This window comes from Sander vitreus, chromosome 11, assembly GCF_031162955.1.
Source record: "Sander vitreus isolate 19-12246 chromosome 11, sanVit1, whole genome shotgun sequence".
Taxonomy (NCBI): Eukaryota; Metazoa; Chordata; class Actinopteri; order Perciformes; family Percidae; genus Sander; species Sander vitreus.
In genome coordinates, this window is record NC_135865.1 from 20212103 (window position 1) to 20235693 (window position 23591).

General features: G+C 39.1%; 3 protein-coding genes across 6 annotated transcripts; 2 read left to right on the top strand and 1 right to left on the bottom strand.

The window, feature by feature from the left end:
* The first annotated feature begins 346 nt into the window (after positions 1–346).
* On the top strand, positions 347–6769 carry rnaseh2b (ribonuclease H2, subunit B). 3 transcript variants are annotated; one of them, XM_078262237.1, is made up of 11 exons: positions 347–406; positions 1154–1222; positions 2599–2706; positions 3115–3191; positions 4976–5090; positions 5177–5241; positions 5338–5443; positions 5685–5766; positions 5854–5899; positions 6175–6252; positions 6582–6768. In XM_078262237.1, exons 3-11 carry the CDS (start codon positions 2616–2618, stop codon positions 6690–6692), a joined length of 771 nt encoding a protein of 256 aa, XP_078118363.1. In that variant the 5' UTR covers positions 347–406; positions 1154–1222; positions 2599–2615; the 3' UTR covers positions 6693–6768. The 3 variants fall into 3 exon arrangements, with proteins under 3 accessions (XP_078118363.1, XP_078118360.1, XP_078118361.1); XM_078262234.1 differs by lacking the exon at positions 347–406 and adding an exon at positions 413–799; XM_078262235.1 differs by lacking the exons at positions 347–406; positions 6175–6252 and adding an exon at positions 413–799 and having other exon boundaries at positions 6582–6769.
* A 1089-nt stretch (positions 6770–7858) lies between these two features.
* c9h13orf42 (chromosome 9 C13orf42 homolog) lies at positions 7859–10549 on the bottom strand. The gene is made up of 3 exons (XM_078262238.1): positions 10118–10549; positions 9896–10040; positions 7859–8206 (listed from the first exon to the last, which is right to left on the bottom strand). Exons 1-3 carry the CDS (start codon positions 10547–10549, stop codon positions 7962–7964), a joined length of 822 nt encoding a protein of 273 aa, XP_078118364.1. The 3' UTR covers positions 7859–7961.
* A 2779-nt stretch (positions 10550–13328) lies between these two features.
* LOC144525427 (TLR adapter interacting with SLC15A4 on the lysosome) lies at positions 13329–15317 on the top strand. Of its 2 annotated transcripts, none has more exons than XM_078262233.1 (2): positions 13329–13508; positions 14065–15317. In XM_078262233.1, the coding sequence occupies exon 2, from the start codon at positions 14067–14069 to the stop codon at positions 15087–15089; it is 1023 nt and encodes a 340-aa protein (XP_078118359.1). In that variant the 5' UTR covers positions 13329–13508; positions 14065–14066; the 3' UTR covers positions 15090–15317. The 2 variants fall into 2 exon arrangements, with proteins under 2 accessions (XP_078118359.1, XP_078118358.1); XM_078262232.1 differs by having other exon boundaries at positions 13330–13515.
* Positions 15318–23591: the final 8274 nt, after the last annotated feature.

Here is a 23591-nt window from a genome sequence, read left to right on the forward strand (position 1 = left end):
AACAGTGCAAGAAGGAGGAACAAAAAAAAACAAGTGACTCACTGAAAACCAACTGGGACACACACAGTGTCATATCCTGAGAGAGAGTGTGAGAGATGCCCTCCTCTTAGTGAAGGACATATGTATCCCCCAATCTGTTGTGTGCCAGTGTGCCAAAGGACAACTGGTCACCAAACAACCTGCAACTGAGAGCAGAGACCATTGGCTCTCTGTGAAGACCACTAAACCATCATTTTTTAAATATCAGCTAAGTGAGGAGTGGGGAGGTAAACTGTGTAAGACAAACCTCAAATGTTACCATGTAATTGTTATGAAAGCTGTTGAACGACCTCTAGCGGCGTTACTTAAGAACTGCACGTTAACACGACGTCACCACGGAAAGTTCCACTGCATAAAAAAAAACAGGGTGAATTAAAAGTCTAAAACGCGAACTTTTTCGCTTAATTGTGAGCTTGTTTCGACGCCGGGATATTTATTTGCTTTTAAAAACGTGTTTGGTAATGCTTGTTTTAAAAAAAGATAAAGAAAATGAGACGACGGCTTGTTTTCTCCTGTGAGACGAACGCAGCAGAAATTGCTCCGAGAGAGAGGCGCCTTTTCTGAGCTCATGTTGTCAGGCAAAAAGTAGCCGTCACGTTCAGTAGGCCGAAACTGTTTTTAGCCCAAATAAGCATTCATTTCAGATCAGTATCAAACCACGTCAACATACATCCATTCCGTTAAGCTGAATACAACATGGCTACTAAAAAGAAGCAAACGCCTAATTTACAAAATGATAGTTGGGTTGTCATTGCTGCAGGTAGGTGAAGCAGTTTGAGCTAACTAGCTTGCACGTAGGAAACCACAACAAAGTGATTAACGTTAGACGTTGATAACTGTCAGCTATATGCTAGCACGCCAATAACTTCAAGCCACATATCACAGGAAATAACGCGTTATTTCTATGTTAGCTAGTTATTTACTTTGTTACTACAAAATCAACGTTAACGTTAGTCATTAGTGATTCAATTATTATTCACTTTGCAGAGTCGTTGTCACATTGACATGCAGCTAGCCAGTGATCATTTCCCACAGTACACAGTGATGTTCTCAATAGATTAGCTACACCTTTAACGTTAGTTAATATGTATTACTTTTGTTTTGGTGTCTACAGACTCTGTCATCGACACACAGAAGAACGACCGTGACCCAGCTTTTGTGAGACTGAGGAATCCCGCTACAGGTCTATAATTTTCTTTTATTGTCATACATCTAATTAGGGCTGAATTTTAATTATCGTCAGGTCTATAAATTGTCAGAAGATAGTGAAAAATGTCTATTTTAACTTTCCAAACCCCGAGATGACGTCTTCAAATAACTTGTTTGGTCCAACCGTCAGCCATAAACCTCAGTTTACTATCATAGCTTATGGAAATCAGCAAATATTCACATTTGAGTTGAAAATAATGGAATTTGAAGTATTTCTCTTTATTAATGTAGTTAAATGATTGGTTGTTCCTGTGGAGTTTTGACCTCTAGTAGTGCTATGGAGCTGTGCTTCTCTGAGTTGGTCCCTGTTTTATTTTTCTTGTGCAAATGTTTTAAATGCGAATGCATTTCCTTCCTGTGATTCCCTAACCAGGGGTACTTGTACCCAAGAGGGAACTTCTGCAGTTGCATCTGGCAGGGCTGGGGGTACCTCAAACCAAAAAGGTTGGGAACCACTGAGTTAGAACCCAAGGATAGAGACAGTGCGCTTTGATGTGTAGGGTTGGGCATCGTTTTGATTTTAACGATTCTGATTCCAATTCCGATTCTTCCTTTCGATTCCGGTTCTTATCGATTCTCGATTCCGATTCTTTAAGAGGTGGAGTTGAAACGGGTTACATGCCTATTTCCACAAATATGAGGAAAGTTTTATTTTGAGTCAATGGAGGTTTGCAGTTTTACCGGGCTTTTTCAACGTAAAATAAAGCCCCACTAGAGCGCTGCTTACTGTGCTCCATGGCTGCAACACAACAAGCGCCTGGCCGCTACGGAAACCAAAACTTGCACATATTAAATTGGGAAGTGATGATCGGATATCAAACCAAATCGTCTAAATGATTCCAAACGATTCCAATAAAGAAACGATTCCAAGTAGGAATCGGTTCTCGATGCCCAACCCTGTTGATGAGTAATACTGGATGTAAACATAACTTGTTTGTTTACCAGAAAACTTCACAGGGCACCTTTAATCGATGATCAAATTTGTTGCAGATCAGTAATGAAAATGATTGTTAGTTGCAGCACTAACAACACTGTATTAACATAAAGTCAAAATATGACAAAAGGGGTGCCCGGATAGCTCAGTTGGTAGAGCGGGCACCCATATACAGAGGTTTACTCCTCGACGCAACGGGCCAGGGTTTGACTCCGACCTGCGGCCCTTTGCTGCATGTCATTCCCCCCCTCTCTCCCCTTTCATGTCTTCATCTGTCCTGTCAAATAAAGGCCTAAAAATGGCAAAAAAAAAGAAAATATGACAAAAGCCAAACATGAGGATGTGTATAACATTAAACCAGAGGCCTTATACTGTGGCAGTGAACCTAACACAGTTCCTCTTTTTTTATCCTGCAGATGCAGCATCTCTGTATATGCTGAGTAGTGGTGATGTACAGCTGTACGAGGTCAAAGCATTTGAAGAGGATTTCCACTCCTGGTTTGTTGGCCAAACTGTACAGAGAGGTTGGTCTCATTGATCATTACAGTGTAAACTCTGAAGCGGACGCTGCTACAATAGTGGCTCACATTACCTTTAGTCCCCATTAGCAGTATTTCTCAGCTGTAGAAGAGTTTTTGCAATCAGCACTTATAGCAGCTTTGGATCAACTAACAGAGCTCCAAAGAAGCTAAATCATCAATGGAGAAACAGCAGGTGCATTGGTCATAAAAACTGAAAAACAATATTTAACATGTCCAGAGGAACAGTGTCAAGCACAGACAAACATCAAGAAAGAGGAACTGCTTTTAAGTTAAAACTAACCATCAGGTGTGTGATCAACCAACAGGTTCACATAATGCAAACTGGTATGCAATCTAATGTTGATTGAAAGTTCAAGTTGTTTGTCATAAAGGTAATGCTGTTTTTAACAGATGGAAGACTTCTCTTTGTAACACCAATGGATCCTCTCTATCTCATTTTGCCCTATTTGATAAAATCTGGCAAAGAGGTAAGAAACTGAAATCAGCGTTGATCTCACATGGGTTGTTCCAGTGATGTTTTCATGCTGATCATTGTGGTGTAATGCAGTCTTGTTCTGCCCCTCGACAAACCTGCCCGAGCGAAGGATTTGACTCCCACTAGAGTCTGATTTACAGTGTATTTTTTAAACTTAATATATACTAACATTTCTAAATATACAGGTAATTAAATGCATGTTGGGGCTCCAGCATGCTAATGAATTAATCTCAATCAGCTGTAGAAGGGTGACGAGTTAATTTACATATTCATGTTGATTTAGTTACTTATCATTTTTTTATACCTTTGATGAAAGTGCAAGAGTTATCATTTCAATCAGGAGAGACTTTCGTTGCAGATATGCAAAGGTTTATTGTACATATGCCTAATGAAATGTACAGAGTCTTTGGAGATTAGACTCCATCGTTGAAAGTAATTTTTAAAGGGGTAGAGAAACAGGACATATCCCCCGATGGAGTCTAGACACTGGTGGTGGCGGTGAAGGAGCCCGAAGACCAGACTGAAGGAGTCGACGGAGCGTTCTGCTGGAGGAAGACCCAAGGTGACGATGACTGGAGGAGGAGGGTTGCACGCTTTGCCTGAAGTGACAGCTGACGCAGCAGGGAGAGAAACAGATTTAAAGCAGGGATGTAAATGCTGTGATTGGCTCGTGAAATTCATGGCCGATTCTGAATGGTTTAACTGAAAAGTGAACGCCTCTAAACAGCTGATTTGTTTTAGGAAGAGAGAGGGGTGATTGGAGTTATTTGAAGTCTTCCTGAAAGAATTTACGCTGAGCTCCATTAGATTGTGATGCTTGTGTTTATTGCGACACAGGACTCGATGCATTATCACTGCTTCTTATATAGCCTGACTACTAATACTAAATAGGTTTACCTCTTTATTCAGCCTCTATTAAAAAAAGTCCAGAACCTTGCAAAAATATTGTTTGCATGTTATCCGTGGCTAAATAAGATCAATAAATACAGTATATCTCTCTCTATACATCCAGTACTGGTGAGTACATGTACTGATAGGTCCACAATGTGTTTAACTTGGCTTAGCACAAACAGGTGAAGCTGGGGAAGTAGCAAGCTGAGGTGTTGGATACAATATAGTTATAATTGGATACACTATAGTTATAATTACACTTTCTGGTTTATGTGTTGGAAATATTTTATTTTATTTTTACCAACAACAACGGGTGGCAACATTTCAAAAGCCCCGTCTTCATAATGACGTTGCCAGGTTGCACTATAATATTTCACCTCAAAGTGCCAGATTGGTAATGGGTTTTCACCGTTTTATCGGTGTTTTTTTTGCCCCCAACGGCTCTTTCCAGGCAGCGCTGCCTGGAAGGCACTAGGATTATTCAGGAGCAGTTGGGGGCAAAAAACACCATTGAGCGTTTTCACCTGTGCTCACATAGTGTGCCTGGCTACACCTGCTGGAGCTGGAGATGCTGTGCATAAATGGCTCCACCTGTACATCTCCTTCAAGAATGTCTAGTTTTAGATTTAGTTTATGCAAGTCATATAAACAAAGTCCAGCATGTATGTAAGACTGATTTTAATATTGTCAGAAGATGTTAGCTCTGTACTGGAGTCTCAGCAGACGTCATCGCAAATACAAATTAAGAGTGGTGGCCATCGCACCATATCAGTTGACACTAGGGCAGCAGTATCGTGCCTCTGATAGCATAGCAGTTTATCAATGAATGTAAATAGAACTTTCATAATTTCCGATTTCTAACTTGTCATGTAATTTGTTGTTCAGGGGAAGTTCCAGCCTGTGGATCAAGTTGTGATGGATGAGGAATTCCCAGCTTGCTCAAGGCTGCTGAGCTGCACACGTTCCCTAGCCTTCCTGCACCACATTGCCGAGGAAAAAGGTGACGTTTATTTTCGAAAGCTAATACTGTATATCTCAACTATTATGCGGATTGCGTTGTTTAAATGCTGTGTTTCATACTTCCAGAGGTGGGGAAACTGAAGTTCCATCGATACAATCAAGAGAAGACGATGAATTGGTTGAAGAAAAAGGTACTCTAATCAACTCCTCACAACTATTTTATATGAAATTCAAGTTGGTTTTACACCGAGGCATTGCATACAGTTTTCTTTTACCTGTTGGTGTAGGTGGAGAGGACAGTCACTACGCTCAAGGCAAGAAGTATCTCTGTGGGAGAAGGAGTCAAATCCATAACATACATCAGAGTAAAGTCAGAGACAGACTACCATGAGGGTAAGTCGCTCCAACTTCAGCCCACTTCACTTGTTTAAGAGAAATCCCATCTTGTTACTGTGTAAAATTCCAGTCTCACCTTCCTATGAAAAGACCAGCAGCAGATAGGATGTTCACCAATAGATGGCAGTAATATTGCACAGTTTGTATCTATGGGTTATGATCCTATTAAAAACATTTCCCCAATCTCAAACTATAGAAAAGTTAAAGTAGGATTATATTGTCATTGTTTATTATACAGAGGACTACCTACGCTATGCTCATGGCCTGATATCCCAGTACCTCAGTGAAGACCTGAGCAAAGCCCTGCTCAACCACTTGCAGTAAGTTCAGACATCCAACACTTGCAAAGCGCTGATCAAGTGGTGATCATGGAGATCAAGCATACATCTTATAATTCTGCTCCACAGGTTACCAGAGCTCACAAGCCCAAAGGAGACAGAACCTCCTTCCAAGGTATGTTTGTGTCTCTCTAAGACGCGAGTGAAGTCTATATAGCAAATCCTCTTCCCTTTCTGCATACTGTCAAAACCACCGTGCATGTTTTCTGTAGTCCTCCACCTCATTTTTAACATTGTTGCATTGTGCTTTGTGTGTTTTTAACCTGGGTTGTAAGAGCTTTTGAATCAACAGCGTGACATTATTCTAGCTCGTAGCGGTGTGTGTTTCAGTGGTAAAAGGTTTCGGTGCTCTTTGTCATAAAAAGCTTGTCTTACTTCCTCATTTGGCAGAAGCGGAAACTTTCAGACAAACCGGTGGAGGCCGGGGAGGACTACACCAAATTCAACAGTGCAGACTTTGTGCGGAAAGTGAGTGTATACAGAGCAGTCTGCCTGAATAGACCAATCAATTATTGGAGGAATCTGTGGCTTTTATTTATATCATGATGACTTACGGTCATGCCTTTGCTTTCATCTCTGGAGTCTCTTTTTTTGTTGAAGACCTTGAGTGATTGTCTTGTTTGTTGAATGCTTACTTTAAGCTTTGTCTGTAGAGTATACCAGCCGTATACACACGTTTTTTTTCTCAGTTTGAATTAAAGTCCATGATATGTAATGAACTTCCTTCTTTTTCTGTGCAAAGGTGTTGAGTTATATTGATTTTTCTTCTTTTTTTTTTTTTTTTTCCCTTATTCCAGCCGTCCAAGAAGATGACTGCAGCTCAGAAATCGCTGGCTAAGGTGGACAAGACTGGCATGAAGACTATGTCATCCTTCTTCAGCCCCAAGGCCAAAGCAGAAAAGAAATGAATGTTGTAGTTTCTGGTTTTGTATCTGAAACATTTGTAATAAAGAAAATGTATTCTACAAATGATTTTTATTGAGAAGGGGAAGAAATAATAGCAAAATAATTGAGCTAAGAAATGGCTTTAAGGGCCAGCTTTACCAATAGTCCTTTATACTTATACTACGATTTTACAAATATCTCAAATCCCAGGCAAATGAATCCAAAAATGTCCATATTGCAAGATACCAAAAGGTTAAGTCACAAAATGTGTTTTATTTTATTTTTATGTAATAGGGTGAATTGACCCATTATATTTAAGACCATTTTAACTTTTTCAACAGTAAGCATAATAACCTTAGCTGGTTTTGAACTTTTCAGTCAATTCAGCCCTGGGACTTGCTTTTAAGATCTCCTCAATTAAATGAAACAGGCATTCCTGCAGTACAGGAGTATGTTTATTGCTGTGAAGGACATTGTTGCAATTTACGGTTGGCTTCGATACCTCGATTGAGCGCAGTCTCTCCGCAGGTCTGAACCATAAACTCTACTCAACCTAATTTTCATACCCATCACACAATTTTATATAACATATACTTCTCTTATTTCATTCAGTTCAAAAGCACATTTGAAAGAAATGCTATTATTAACAGATGGGTTGGTGAAAGAATTTGTATTACAGACTATGCTGAAAACATCATCCAAGTAATATTCTCCCATTTAATGCGGCATCCAATTGATACATATGAATCAGATATTGATGTTTATATTAATCTGAACCGGTTTAGAATATACCTGAAACAAATAATACTGGATACGCCTTTTTCACAGAAGACATTTTGTCGCAAACTAGAGAATGCTGGAAATTGAAAAGCTGACACTTGCTGGCTATAAAAGTTAAATTCTACCAATAATGTATGAAATATGTAGAATATTTTAAGCTTTGTTAACCTATGGCTAATGATGGCTGAATTCCATTAGGCTGCTTCAGTTCGGTCTGGTTTTTTGTCACGCTGTCATGACTTACTGGGACACTTGAATAGATGGAGACATTGTTAATATAATTAACACTTGTGGCTTTCTAACTAAGTCAAAATGTCTGCTGTGAAAAAAAGGAATTAACTTGACGTCATCGACTAGACAGGTTTTTTTTTATTCATTGTTTTACATTTGCTTTATTAAAATTCCTTCTAAATATTTTATGTAAGTATTAATTGTCCGGATGGAGTTTTAGCAGAGCATGGTGTATGGCAGCAGAGTGGCAGTGCTGGTGGTTTCAAATGTCTTATCAAGCTTCACTGCTTTTTTAATTTGGGCTTGAAGCGCAGAGTCTGGAATGCACTCTCCACCACTTTGGGCAGATGGATTGGGTTCCTCTGCAGCCGCAGTCTGCTGCTCGTGGACCCGCTCTGGTTTTTCTTCTTTGGGGCGCTTTCATTGGCACACTCATAAACTGCTTTCGGCTTGGAGTCATCTGCGACCCGAGGAACCCGCAAGACCCAGTTAGAGTGGAGGTCGTGTTCGGCCGAGCTGGAGGCCACTGTGGGAGTGAAGAGTAGAGAGCAGTGGAGAACCTGTTGAGGCTGAATGCTGTTATGTTGAGACCAGTAACTTTCACTCCTGGACCTTAAGACCCACAAGTATTTTCACTAAAGCAGCGGCCGTTTGAATGAGATTAAGAAGCTGGTGTAGATAACTAGCTGGCCCCAAAGAGCTGGGATAATATAGAAAGAATTATCTTACAAATGATTGCTGGTTTTCCCAATCCTTAACCACACATGACCTTTACCAGTCGATGTCAAAGTGGTGGAAGGACAGAGCAGAAAAAGCTCAGGTGTAATCAATAGCACAAATAATGGCTGCATTCAATTCAGGCTGCCAGTTCAGCTCTGTGTTGCATGCTGACTTACTTGGACAAATTGAGCCCTCATTAACATTAATAGTGACAACTGTGCTTTTCTTGCAAAGACGAGGCAAAACGTCTGCTTTTGAAAAATAATTAAAAGTAGTGATATTTTAACAATGTTAGAAAGTCCCATTACAAGGTATGGAAGTAATTGCACTACTTAAGTATCACAAATAAAGGACTTGTGAAAAGTGGCCTCTTTGAGAGTGTTATGAATTATTGATACATTAACTGTAAGCAGCATTTTAATGTTGTAGCTGGTCCAGGTGGAATTACATCTTACTACAATACCGCTACAAACAACTGCCACTACCACTAGTACTACTGTGTAGCCTAATATAGAGCAATTGTAATAATATACATTACTTGAACTTAACATGTAAAAACCGCAACCAAGAAGGTAACAACTGCCTAATAAAAGAAGTGAAATGCACAACATTTATAAACATTAATATGTTGCGGGTTGTGTTTGTAATGAATAAGTTTAAACACCACACAATATACAGTATAAGTGACTAAGTAAATAGGTGAAAACATCTGTGTGGGTGTACCATGGATGTGTAGGGGCTTTAAGCTCAGTACTTGAGTGAATGTCCATCTCTGACCAGAACCTTAAGTCAAAATAGCAATACAGCAAATACTGTTTAGTAAAAGTCTTGCATTTAAATTATTAATTAAAAGTCAGTAAGTAGTATCTGCAAAACATGCCTAAAGCATTATTGTCTCTTATTTTGTTGGATTATAATTGTTGATGGATTAATGTGTAAGCAATGTTTTAATGCAACTAGTAAAGTTAGATCTAATTGTATCCACTTTATATACTGGTGGGTAGTTTATTTTGTATGTACAATCTAAATGTAGTGGACTAGAAGTTAAGTAGTATAAGATGGAAATACCAGAGTAAAGTGCAAATACATCATCTGTATATAATCAAGTAGTTCTCGAGTTCAGTGCGGTTACTTGGCACCCTGGATCATCTCTAATCTCAACTGGTGGAAGAAAGATCCCTTGGAAAGATCCATTACTTAAGTAAACGCGGGTTAATATTATCAGCAAAATGTAGTAAATGTAATTTGCTAATTATGCACTTACACTAACACAGCTGGTCACAGAAATGTTGTATAACTACTTTATATATTGTTGGGGTGTTGTGGCCTATATCTTTTGTGTGTAAAATCTTACAATACTTGAGTAAATCTACTTAGCTGCTTTCCACCATTGTCTAACCCTAAATTAAACACAACAGTTTTCAGCGTCATAGCTATATTTAGTAGGTCCTAAATTCCAGCATCATTACAGTTAAAGAGGATTTCAATCACTCACCTATGAAGTCCACATCTGCGTTTCCATCATCCATATACTGTTTGCGCAGAGGTTCACTGTCGCAGTCTGCGATGACTGCATCAAAGAACTGCAAAGTGTCCTCCTCGTTGGGGACTGGAAGGGCAGAGGGTTTGGCTCTTGATATCTGTGGTTAAAAAATGGGAGAACATTTGCCTTTGATATTGCTTACCATGTGCTCTGGGATAGATGATCTAAGCTTACCAGTTCTTCCTTTGTAGGCCGCGGGGGTGCAGGCTTCTTCTTGGAGGACACTGTGGCCTTGGTGTCATTACTTTTCAAGTCAATTACACTCTTTGTGTATTGCCGTCTCAAAGCCACAAGTGCTTCCAGGTACTCCAGGCAGTTCTGATTCTGCGAGTAAAGCCAAATCCTGTCCTCTTGTCTCTGATAATAGTAAAAGGTCGACTCAATGCTCACTGTACTTTTGCTCCGTTTCAAAGTTGACCCCACGGCTGCCTGAGTTTTCTCTCCCACCACGAGCATGGAGGTGCTGCGGACGAGCCTGACAGTGCAGGCTTTGTGGTAGTCCTGCTCGGACCGAAACCCTCCACCACCACCACCACCACCACCACCATCCAGCCCTCTGTGTCCGTGATGGTTGGGACGGAACACATTATTAATCTTCCTGAACATTCCTCTAAACGCTGTCTTTCAAGGTTACAGACTTATCCTTAGATTCCTCAGTGTTTGTGAAGCATCTATCCATAGTTGTCTCTTCAAACCAGCCAAGATGTCTCAGAACAAGCAAACAACAATGCTTTTAAATTTGACAGGAGCCGTTCACTGTTGCCATTCGCTGTCCAGGGTGCTGGAATTGCCAAATGGCTGCTCTCTCGTGACGCAAGAGCAAAAGCATGTCTGAGTCTCTTGTCTAACCTGATCTCAACTCATCTTCAATGTTATCGGGTGTTGCTAAGCAGCATTGCTGTAGCAACGGATCGGTAACTCTACACTTTGGGCTACCGTTACTACTTAGCAGCGGGCCTGTGTCAGATATCCTGACTCATATGAGACTTAGTAAACAAAATAACAGCAAGCAATCCAAGAAACTCTGGACCTGTAGTTTCACTGCTTGTGAATGTGAATCCACCTCTCAATAAACCATGTGTTAGACAATACACGGGATCTTAGAAAAGAACATATGATAGGTTAAACTGCGAGTGGGTTAAACGAAGACAATTTTTGAGTTTATATGAAAAGGCTCTAAAATCAAAATAACTAATACACTAGTATGAACGACCTGGGAATTGTTACAAACTCCATAAGTTATATGATGTTGACTTATGTCTAGGTTTCCTCGCCTAATTAATAATAAAACATCTTCTCTCGTGTTTCATGGGCTTCTATTGTTGGACTTCCCTGCTGCAAGCAGAGGAAGTCTGAATACAAGAGTCTTAACTGAAGATAAGATTCATACAAAAGTTTCTTCCAACAAACACTCATAGATTTGTGATTAGTGCAAGCAAAACACTTGAAAGCTCTGGCCTGGAAAAGAACAGGCCTAGTATTGGCCAATGGCTAATGGAAATGCCTTCTTGTCTCTTCATGCTGTTGAGACTCTCTGTTGTTTTGTTTGAGAGGTTTCTTTTTTTATTAATTTATTACATTATTACATTCGGAATTCGTTACAGCCCTACTGTGAACCTTAAGACATACATGCTATCAAACATCTTTATCAACCACCTAGTAATATTAGGAAATACCTTAATTAACAAGTAAACCCTTAGTTGATGTTATCAAGAGACGTTTGTTGACAATGTTTACTATTGTATGACTAAGTGTTAAGTGATGCTTATTATTGTAATAATTAATGTATCTTACAAACCATTAAACAGTGAATCAATCAATACCTTAGTTAACATTAACATTAGTAAATGATAGTTAGACACTTTAGTTAGCTGTTATTTCCAGTTTAGGCTTATTAGTACATTAACTAATGTTAAAATAGACACCTTAGTTAACTGTTATTAACAGTTAGTCAAGGCGTATTACTCCATTAACTAATGGTAAAATACACACCTTAGTTAACTGTAATTAACAAATAGTTAAGGCATTAACTAATGGTAAAAGGTGCATCAATTAATACCTTAGTTAACATGAACAAACATGAACAGTGTTTATAAGTGTTTATTTGACACCTTATTTAACTGTAATTAATGGTTAATTAATGATTATTAATGCATTAAATGTATTTCACAACTGGTGAAATTAAAGGGGAACTACGCCCATTTTCAAAATTCATACATTTTATTCCTAAGGTCTTAGACAATCCAAATATATTAGTAAGCATGAACAACTCGCTCCCAAATCCCAAAACTAGAGTGCTAAGACTCAAATGTGTAATGTGTAGTAAGTCTGGAACTGCTCCATAGACAATTAATTGGAAAATATGTTATAGATGACACTGAGCACTCAGGGAAATGTTCTGAGTATATGTGTACATTTTCTGTTTCAGAACTGAGTACACTTCAATAGAATAAATTGGGTATAAAAAAGAAAATATACTTTCTGTGGGTCCGCAAAATCATTCTCCTATTCATCGTCTATGGAGCAGCTCCAGACTTTATACTTGATGACATTGAAAGTTTGAGACTTACTTCACTAATACCTGGCTTTGAGAGAGAGAGTAGCTCATGGTCACAAATATTGATTGGACTTTCCTAGATTTTTAATTTAGGTGGTGTTCCCCTTTAAGTAACACTCCAAGGTCTCAGGCAAATTTACTACAACAGCTACCGCATTTACTTAAACATGCTAAAGATTGGGCATGGTTTCAAGGAGTATATGATAAGTAGTGGTTACAAAACAGAGCATGAAGTCACACTTCTGCTTTTGGCTGCAGACAAAGTATACATGAGGAGCAAAGCTAGAAGCTCCAAACAGCAGTAATTGGACTAAAAAAGCTGACAGAGCGGTAACTTAACATTTGTGGTGTGACTTATCAGAAAACAAAAACAGGAATCAGCATCTGGCCACCTTCTGTTTTTCCGATAATTTTCATCATATTAATTATGACTTTCTTTTCTGCTTTTAACTTTACCTCAATCACACACCTGTTTCTTTTACAAGGAAACAAAACTGCGGTGGTTTCCTTTTAAAGCATATGCTGCATTCATGAGAATAAAACATCCGCCATTTCACTTCATTTGGCAAGAGGAAATACTAACGCAGATGTACATACATTGTTATGTAAGGCTGTAAAATAGATGTAATTTACAAAAGTAAGTAAGTAGGAACTGGAGGGCGTTATGCTAAGACTGTCTGTAACAATCCTTTGAAAATAAAAATAATATAATTGGCAGGATGATGAGTTGGAACATATTCATAATAACCCAGCTGCAGCATTATGTTAGAAATGGGAAGAAAAAGAGAACCTATCTTACATTCCCACTTCCTCTTGGGGTGGTACAAAACAACCCTTGCACATGAATGCACTCTTATTCATGTAGATCTTGAATCAAATACAGTATACACATTTGGTAGGGTGTATCGATAGAAAATGCAATGTTTCTAAGAAGTGCTTTTCTCTACTGTAATAAAGCCTGTGGAAGAACACCCTAAGGTGAAAGCTGACAAAGAGACTGTGATTCTGGTACGAGGTAGGAAGATGTTTGCTACAGAAGAGTGTGATTTATCTTTATGATTGTTATGAGTTAAGGTGCAGGTGCGGGTGCTTTCATAAAATCCTCCTTTGGACAAAGGTCTTTTTCTGTTTTGGGAATCAATGTGTTGACCTCCTTACCCACAGAACTCTAAATGGATCATGAATAGGATACTTTTACTCAGCTGAAACAGCTTTTAAGGGATGGGGGAGGGATAAGTGATGCAGTCATGAATTATCTGGTGTTTGTCATAGAATTGTATTGTAATTCTGTTGTATCATGTTTTGCGCTTTTGTGTTTTATTTGTATTTTTTGTTGAGTTTTGTGTATTCTTATTGTAAACTATCTAAAGCAATAAATGATGTGGCACAGTAGCCTATGTGGCATTGTTCCATGCTATATACAGTATGCATCCCTATATTAAGAATAAACATTAAATGAATAGATAAATCCATGCTGACAGTTGCATCTTATGCACGTTGAATACTGACATGCAGTGTGTTTTAATAAGTTGGCTAGCTTCTGAGAATGTGCTCTTTGTTGCAGCCATGCTTTGCGAAGGCAGATTGTTGAGCATGACTTATGGTGAGTTGGAGGAGCTGGATCCCCTTCCTCCTAAGAAAGCTCCCCAGAGTGCTTATGGGCTGCAGAGAGCAGCCGCTACCCTGGTGCCAGGCTCCATCAGACACACTCCACTTGTTCAGCACAATTCCCCTGAGCTGACAGGTTGTACGGACAACAGCAGCTATTCAGGGGAGTTGTACAATTCTCCGCTGCAGTCCTTGGATCTCCACGGAGCCCAGCCAGGCAGACAGATCTCTCCGGAGATAGAGATCCCAGCTCAGGCTCACTCAGTTGGTGATGCCCCTTTCTTGGTTCCCTCCTTTTGTCAGAGCATCTGCTTTAATTACAGCGACCTCCATATTGGAGGCGACCAAGTGCTGCCTCTCTCAACCAATGATGGTGAGCTCCGGCTCGGTACTGACACCCAGGCTGTAGGCCCTTTCCTCCATTCCTGTGATGTCCCCCCAGCTGTGGAGGATTCTCTCCCAGGACAGACATCTCAGGGTGGACTTCTGCATCCACTGAGGGGAAGTTCAAATCGCTGGAGACTGGGGAGTGCCCGTGATCGGAGCTTTTTGTTCCAGGGGCGTGAAGGTCCATTCTCCAACTCTCTTCTAAATCACTATCTGGAGCAGAAACTCTTGGATTTGTACCAGCAATACATGATGGAGAACATGGCCAGGCAAGGGGCCCCTGGTTCGGATTCAGACCAAGGCCCCATTTGCCCTCTGCTGGGCTCAGAGCTGATCCTGACCAGCCTAGACCAGATCACTCTGCAGTTGAGTCGGGAGGGGAACCTGGAGGCCGGCCTGGCCAAAGACATGGTCCTCAGCTGCCTGCTGCGGGTGGCTGGTGACATGCAGTCAAGTGAGATCAGCACTCCCTTTCTACAAATTTCAAATGAGGCATCCAGGGAGCAGCTCACAGAGAATAAAGAGGAGCAAACCCAGTGTCAAGAAACTCACTCATCCAATTCTCCTTCTCATTTTAGTTTTCTTTCCAAATAAGATGAAACTGAGAAAACTGATAAACTGAATTTCATTTTTTTCTTTTATAAGCTGTGGAGAGGATGGTGTTGAAAGCAAATTATGTATGTGGTTAATAATTACCTGAATATTCTGCTGTATAGTATGCAGTAATGCAAATGGTGTATGTTCATGTGGTGTGCTGTTGTTGCTGCAGTTTTCATTTTCTAAAGGACAATAAAGACAGGAACTGAAAATCGAAACCAAGAATGTTGTTTTTACATTCATCCTTTTCCCGATTAAATTTAAGACATGTAGTACGCACATGTGATATCATTTTGTGATATTACAACTAGATTGGAAGCTTGGTTCAATATACAACTTATTCAAGTGTCATGTGGAAATTTGAAACCCTCAGTGCACATACACTAAAGAATTACTTTTCCATTAAGTAGGATACATCTTGTGTCCAGTAGTTAAGCTTTTGATATATTTAAATAAAAGTGTGAAGGAGTATGTGCTTTTAAACTTTTTTAACCAGGATGTTTTTTGTGGTGGAAAAAAACATCTCAGACACAAATTATGAATTAAAGCCTCTTAAAACATGTCTGGAGTGGCTCTTTAAGTATGTATTTTACATACACTACAAAGACTTATGCAATCAGTTGATATTGTCCACTTAAACAAATAGTATAAAATGCCAAATCAGTTGCTTAGAAATATATATTGCTGTGCCCAAAGATATATTCCACAAATGTAAACATGTTGGTCATTTATGTTTATTCCCATGCTCTGCTGCAAATCTGCAGTTTAATAAACGTTCACAAGAGGGAAGCATTATCACCTAACTTATTAACCCCAATGACTTTGACACACACCTTCTGCTCCTCTATTTTCTTTTATTCCTCGCGTCCTCTACACTGTCTACCCCCCCTCCCTCACATAACATCCATCCATCCATCCATCCAGCTAATGCTTCCTATCATCTGCACCCTGCTAATCTATGATGTCATCAGGACTGGGTTGTAAATCTGTAGCACGCAGGCAGTCGGGCACTGTGTCTGATACTGATTCCTCTACGGTGTAAACAAAATACAAGCTTGAGATAAGGTTATCTACACTGCATGATTTATTTTGGGGAAATATTACACAGGCACAAATGGGAAACTCATTGCAGCAGAGCTGCAAACCGATAGATTTGCACACTTGCAAACATGTTATTTTTCATGTTTCCCCTATTGAAAGTGCTTTGAAAGACCTGCGACTTCATTCCAGCTCAGTGCAGCCGTGGCCTTCTGAGCCAGTGTTTGATCAGCTTCCTTGTTTCCTGTCCAAACAGAGAGCCACAGGAGGAAACTGTGTTTACCGAGCTGAGCGCCGCAGTCGGAGCCCTGTGAAGTCTCAAGGCCGTAGAGACACATGTTTGGTATTTCTGCTTCTATCCGGATTGAACATTCCAGGTACAAGGAACCGAATCCTTACAGACCTAAACAAAAACACGCTCACATACAAATATGATTTACCCGGTGCCAAGACCAGCAGTGTGAGCACATTAAAACTGATTTCCACAGACCCAGGGAAAATTAAAAACAGACTTCTTGTTCAAGCAGAGGTTAAGAATTGTTTACAGGGCTGGGGGTAAGCTACAAACTACACACACACACACACACACACACACACACACACACACACACACATTTAACGGTAAGCTGTAGCGATTTAAAAAATGGAAGAAAAAAAACATACTTTACTCTTATGGTCTAGCGATGAAACTAACAGGGAGGTTGAAGTGTTGGAGCGTCTTTCAGAGGTTCATAAAGTAATTTCCTTGTCACAAAGAGCTTTTAACATGGAGGGCGGTAAAGGCAAGGCCAAAAGATTTCATATCAAAGCCAAGGTCCCAGATACACTCTCACTATTGTGGCTTTAATGCTCTGTAGCACTCTGTGACTTGCCTTTATTTAAAAAGCTTTCAATTTGAAGCCTGGTTAATTGGAACAGTCATATACTGTTTACTTATATTTTTCCTTCTTTGTGACTGTGCGGTTCAAAAACCTTTATCACAATTTTTTCAAGGTTTATTGATAGTCAATATCCTTTCTCTTTCTCACACACACACACACACACACACACACACACACACACACACACACACACACACACACACACACACACACACACACATTTCCATTTTATTTTTTTTATTAATTATTATTTGATATAGTAGTTATATTATTAGTAGTTATACTGTTTGATATAGTTATATAGTTTTCCCATAAATATTTTAATGTATAACACACACACACACACACACACACACACACACACACACACACACACACACACACACACACACACACACACACACACACACACACACACACACACACACATTTCCATTTTCTTTTTTTATTAATTATTATTTGATATAGTAGTTATATTATTAGTAGTTATACTATTTGATATAGTTATATAGTTTTCCCATAAATATTTTAATGTATAACACACACACACACACACACACACACACACACACACACACACACACACACACACACACACACACACACACACACACACACACACACACACATTTCCATTTTCTTTTTTTATTAATTATTATTTGATATAGTAGTTATATTATTAGTAATTACACTATTTTATATAGTTATATAGTTTGCCCATAAATATTTTAATGTATAACACACGCACACACAGACACACACACACACACACACACACACACACACACACACACACACACACACACACACACACACACACACACGGAAGCATTTCAGACTACAGTTGGTGTGTCAAGGCACCTAAGGTCCATAAGCTGAGCTCTTTCTCCTAATTTCTTGGATGGCCTTGAGCAAATGTGTTTTTTTTCTTTCTTCAGATTACATCTACTGGAGTGACCTAATGTCCAAGGGGAACATTTAATGACAGCCCCTGCTCTGTATCTGGCTGATTGACACTGGAACATGTAGGTGGTGGAACGGGAGAACACACATTTCCCGGTCAGTTAGCCGCTCAAGGTTGCAGGGAGCCTGCAGCAGCGTGGCTGACCTCGGCTAAGCTAGAGCAGACAGAGAAAGACCTTGAGAGACAGCAGGGCAGCAGGATCTGGCACTCAAAGAGCGGCGGAACATAATGTGATAATGCATGACTATATATCACAGTGCACAGTACCCATGTGAATGTGGATTGCGACTGGATGGAAAAACAGATTTTTATCCACTCACATGTTTATTCTTCTTTACTAGAACACTATGAACACTATGTTGATTTGTGGACCTTGTTGGTCATATACGCTTCTGCAAAGTAGGTAATGCATCAGTGGGAAACATCGTTCTCATGGTCTTCTTCTATGTAATCACAAATGGATTATGGTTATTCTCAGCCCTGACCCCATTTTCTGGAGCTTGTGACATACTTGTTCTTTTATCTCTTATTATTGTCTCTCATTTGTATCTCTCTTTGTCCCATTTTCATATCATTATGCAACAAATGTCTTTGTTACAAGACCTTTATGGATGAATTTGACTTAAATCTTTACATCCACATCTGGACTTTTTGGGGAACATCATGTTTTCATTTTTTTAAATGTTTCAATATTTTTACAGATCAATTATAAAACCAGTTTTTCAATTTGTTCAAGTTGACCCTTTAAACTGCCAGAAAACTGCAAGTCCGCTACAACTCTCAGTTCTTTAAAATCAGAAGACTTTTCTGTTTGATGCTGCCTTCTGTTGAATCAAGTATTTGTTCTTTTTTACACTGCAGCTTTAATTTTTGAATTTTATACCTCTTATTGTATTTGAGCTTGTTTATATTTACTATTCTCTTTAGTTCATGTTTTTAATTGCTCTTTAATGTTTTATATATAGCACTTTAAATTGCCTTGTTGCTGAAATGTGCTATATAAATAAACAATCACATTTTATAATTACTCTCTCACATGCAAGTGAAGTTTACCATGCTTCTTAACATTGGAATACTGTATAAAAAGAGGTACATATGGAGCTAAATAGTAAAGTGAAGTTCGTGTTTGGAATTCAAAAGTCAATCCCATGCTCCTCCAGCCACATGTCAAAGTGTCCCTGAGCAAGACACTGGACCCCAACATGCTCCCCCGATGCTATTAGCTGTCCACTGCTCCTAATACTTAGGATGGGTTAAACTGCGGAAATACAATTTCACTACATTATACTCTGTGTATGTGACAATTAGGAATAATGTTTTTTTTCGTTTGTTTGTTTTTTCAAAAGGTAACCTGCCGAGGGACAAAATTGAGCTATGAGCCTCTATTGGCCCCCCAGGTCTCCCACCCTCTATGCATTGCGTATGCATTAGTGTGTAGTTGGTTATGTATATATTTATTTATTTAGGAATATGCTAAATGTACGCACATTATATACTGAAATAATACAGACCATCAAACTGGATTTTAACTTGAAGCCTCTCTACAAAACATTAGGCTTTAAGGTGTCACCCTAAGGACCCTATCAGAGCCTTTGGGCTGCCCAGTTGGTTATCCAGCCTTAACTGCTGGGAGGCAGTTTCAATTTATTATTTCCTGTAAAGAAATTATTCTGTCACTGTTTGGGCAATGTATAGTATGTATGTATATGATGATCCTTTCTGTTAAAGTCTGGCTTGATTGATCCAAAGAAAACAGTGTTAAGACGCATATAAGACAAGTATGATGCCTGCCCAGGTAGCTCAGCAACAGAGTGTCTCTTATAAACAGGAAGTTCAACAAGCTCAATAGCGGAGGCCTTGGCCATGGTGAAAGAAAACATGTATAGAAAGCAACACCTGGAATAGAGAGGTAAATTAAACAGGTACAGAGGAGGCAGAATGATGTGCCAAAGCAATTTATCTAGTTAAACAAGGCCAATAGATGAATTTGAAAGATAGAAAGAAAGAAGCGTAATTAATAATTAACTAATGAAAGAATCTCGGATGAGATTCATACGGGTGAAATATGACATGCTTTAAATCAGTTGTCATAGTTGAATGCTTAGTTTAGACAAACAACGCTCACACGCTTGTTATTAAGGCCTGTGTTGTATGTGAAACTCACTGTGCAAAGTAAAGACAGATAATTCCAGGTAGAATATCTGAAACTAAATCTGTATGCACATTGAAATAGCAGCTGAGGCTAAACAGCAAGGCTAGAAAGTTTGGATAAACCCTCTGCTCGTGGATTTGTAGCCAATTATGAGGGCAGCCAGGCTGGCAAGGTTACTTCTGAATCAGCTTAAAGAGGCACTAGCTGAAAAAAAGCTGCTAATTGTGGAAAAAAATAATTGACAAAAATATAAGAAGCTCTGTATGCTGGTGTAGCTTTGGAAGTGTATATGTAACTGTGTCATACTGACATATTCCTTTATGTCACCCATATTCCATAACGATGAACATGAGCACTAGGGCAGTTTTTTTTTTTTTTCTTTTTACATGTAACGCTTTTATTGAAGTTTTTGCGAATGAAGCTTTAGTGTTAGTTAGTCTTTCCACTGTTCCGACAATCACCAACTCTGGTTTAGTCTAAATAAAACCTTAATTCACAGAGTAAGATGTGAAAAGTTTTTCCCCGCTGTTGCTCCGCTGTTGCCATTGCACTGTAATTTTTAGCAAATTCTTTTACTCAAACAGGAGTAAATAGCGTATTTGTTGGGGACTGTTTTCAACTGCTGATTTAGTGTGCTAGTGAATATTTCTGGCAGCAGGACACGTGGGATTGACTCAAAATAAACTACTGTTCAGTGCTCATGAGGGCTGTACTGAAGAGTTCGAAGCTTCATTCATAACGTTGACATTCAAATTCTAAATCATTCGAATGTTGGGCAGTTGGACGGAAATATCGGCAATTGGTTGAGTACACAGCTGGTTGTTTTCTTTGGGTCGATTTTTGTACTTTCATTTAGCCGATTTAATGATCTGCCCCCAAAGAACGGGTGAGAGCCGCTGCAGTTTTAGGAAATTGCTCAGCCTTTATTTTTATTTTTTTTAAAGAAAACGTCACACAAAGGTCACAAAATATTGAAAGGCAGACTTATGCATTGCTGGTTTTGGTCTTTACATGGAATGTGTTGACAGTAAGGACATTTTTGAATATAGTCAGCCTTAGCCTTCAACCCTCTATACACAGTTGGAGTAGGTACGTTCTCCCACTTTTCTCAAGTATTATTCATCCAAAACATTAAGGTGTAGAATAGTGGTATTCAGAACATTTATGTAAAAGTTGCAATACTGCAATAACAAAATACTCAAGCAGAATGTCCTGCATTTAAAACTACAAAAAAAACAACAAAAAGTTGTTTAAGTATAAAAATTACTCAAGCTGTCATCATCATGATGAAAGTATTAAATTATTGATGCCTCAACGTGTAATAAGCATTGTAAGCTGGTTGAGGTGGAGCAAATTTCAACTACTCTTTACCAATGCATCATGTTTCACAAGTTTACTGTATATATTTTGTAGCAACTACAGCAATCAGATAGTAATGGAGTAAAAAGATAAAGACAAGAAGGAGAAAATGATATTGCCCTCTGACATGTAGTGGAGTAGAAATATTTTATAAAGTAGGAAAAGAAAAGAAAGAAGAAAATTTGCCTGAAAATGTGTCTGAAAGCGATTTCTGAGGTTTTCAGATGAGTAATTTCACAGCTTCAATTACAAAGAAGAAAGTTTAATACTTTCAGGTTGATGTATTAAAAGATAGAAAACATTGCATTTTCAAGGATATTTAAACACACAAATATCACAGAAGCAAAGCAAAGTCAGACAGCATGATTCATAGCCTGCCAACAAATCGCTTACAGAAGTATAAGCTATGGGTTTGTTGTTGCCCAAGGTGCGCAAGTCTGAAATGAAGGACACCTCACTGACAAATTTAATGAGAATTTTTAGGGATGGGAATGAAAATGAGTTGCTGTATTTCACCACTCAAAGACAAAAGACCAGTCAAACTTCTTTTTATCCTTTATTCTTATTTTAAATGTTTGTTTCACCCATCAATGTCTTTTCCCACACCTTGGTCTTGACCATACGTGAGCCCTTCCCTGTTTTCCACTCACCCCCTCATCCTCACCTCCTCCCACGGCTCTTCCTGGCAAGCTGACATTGTTATTAGTGTCATAATTTACCTCCTTATGCAAACATGACCCTGTCCTCGATATGCTGTAAGGCAAAAATATTCATACTGTAGTCACTGTGAGACCAATAAAGAATGAGATAGTAGGGACATAAATTATTGCTCCACAGCTACAGTAGTTCATATTTCACTCAGTAGCCTTTCTACACATCACATCACACACGCACCGATGTATGCGTGTCTTACATGTGTTGTCAGTAATGGCTATACATATGGAAAAGCAACATTATTTTATAGTGTGACATATATTTAGATAAGATAAATAGATCGGCAAGGACAAGCAGAGATAAAAGGAAAGGGCAAGAGAGGAATGAAGGCAGGGATACAGGATATGTATAAAAAGGAGTCAGGTGAGGCAATCTGCATTTTAATCGCTGGTATGTCTAAATGCATTTTTACGATGCTACTGTCGAGTAAATCCTTTGTGACTTGCTGGGGACGGCCCATGTGAGATAATGGGAATGAAGGTGTGTTTTGCCAAAGTGAACATAGTCTTGGTGAGGAGACTGAATGAAGTGAACCCAGCAGAGTGGCACTGGGGGACTATTGTGCTGTATGGATTCGCTAGCAAATGCACACTCATGGGGCTTGACCTTGGCAGCTTTTCCCTCTTCTCCTCCCTCCTCCCTACATGTTAACCCCCCAAGGGTCCTACTCAACCTTGGCTAATTAGCTCACATCCCAGTGGCATATGTTCAACACAATTTATCCACAACAAGGACATTACAACTGCAGTGTCCCGCCTCTGCCTCTTGCTCACTTTCTCATTTTGTTGTAGTGGGTTTAGCTGTATTTGTTTGTATAGGTATGATATAGGCTGTAATGACTTATTTTAATCATTTTAATCTGACTTTGTGATTGTGTTTTTAGGACAATAATTTAAAGCTGCTATAATCAATATTATTTAAATTATGGATCGAATAACTAATTGAGCCTATATGAAGGGGGTCACACGTACAAACACACATTACCTTACTCTGCAGTTACCCTCAGCTCTACATTTCACCATTTTACAGCTTATAATTTGGATTTATGGCCCACAAATGTTATGGTTCAGTAAAAAGAAACCTTGAAAAACCCACTGTACACTCTACCTGCCCAGCAAGAAATAACAGACACATTTAGCACTAAAGAGCCAGATATTTGACCAAAAACAGAACTAAAAAGGTGTGTTCACACCAAACACAAAGCAAATTTGTCATGCCACGCAAATATGTACAGATGCAAACTTATGGTCACCATCTGTGGGCACCAGAGCTCTACGACTCAACATCAATACTGTACAGAGACAAGGAGAAAAATGAGCGAAGCCATAGGACTACATGGTAGGTTCTGAAAATATATATTTGTTACTTGATTCCAGTAATCAGTTGTATTT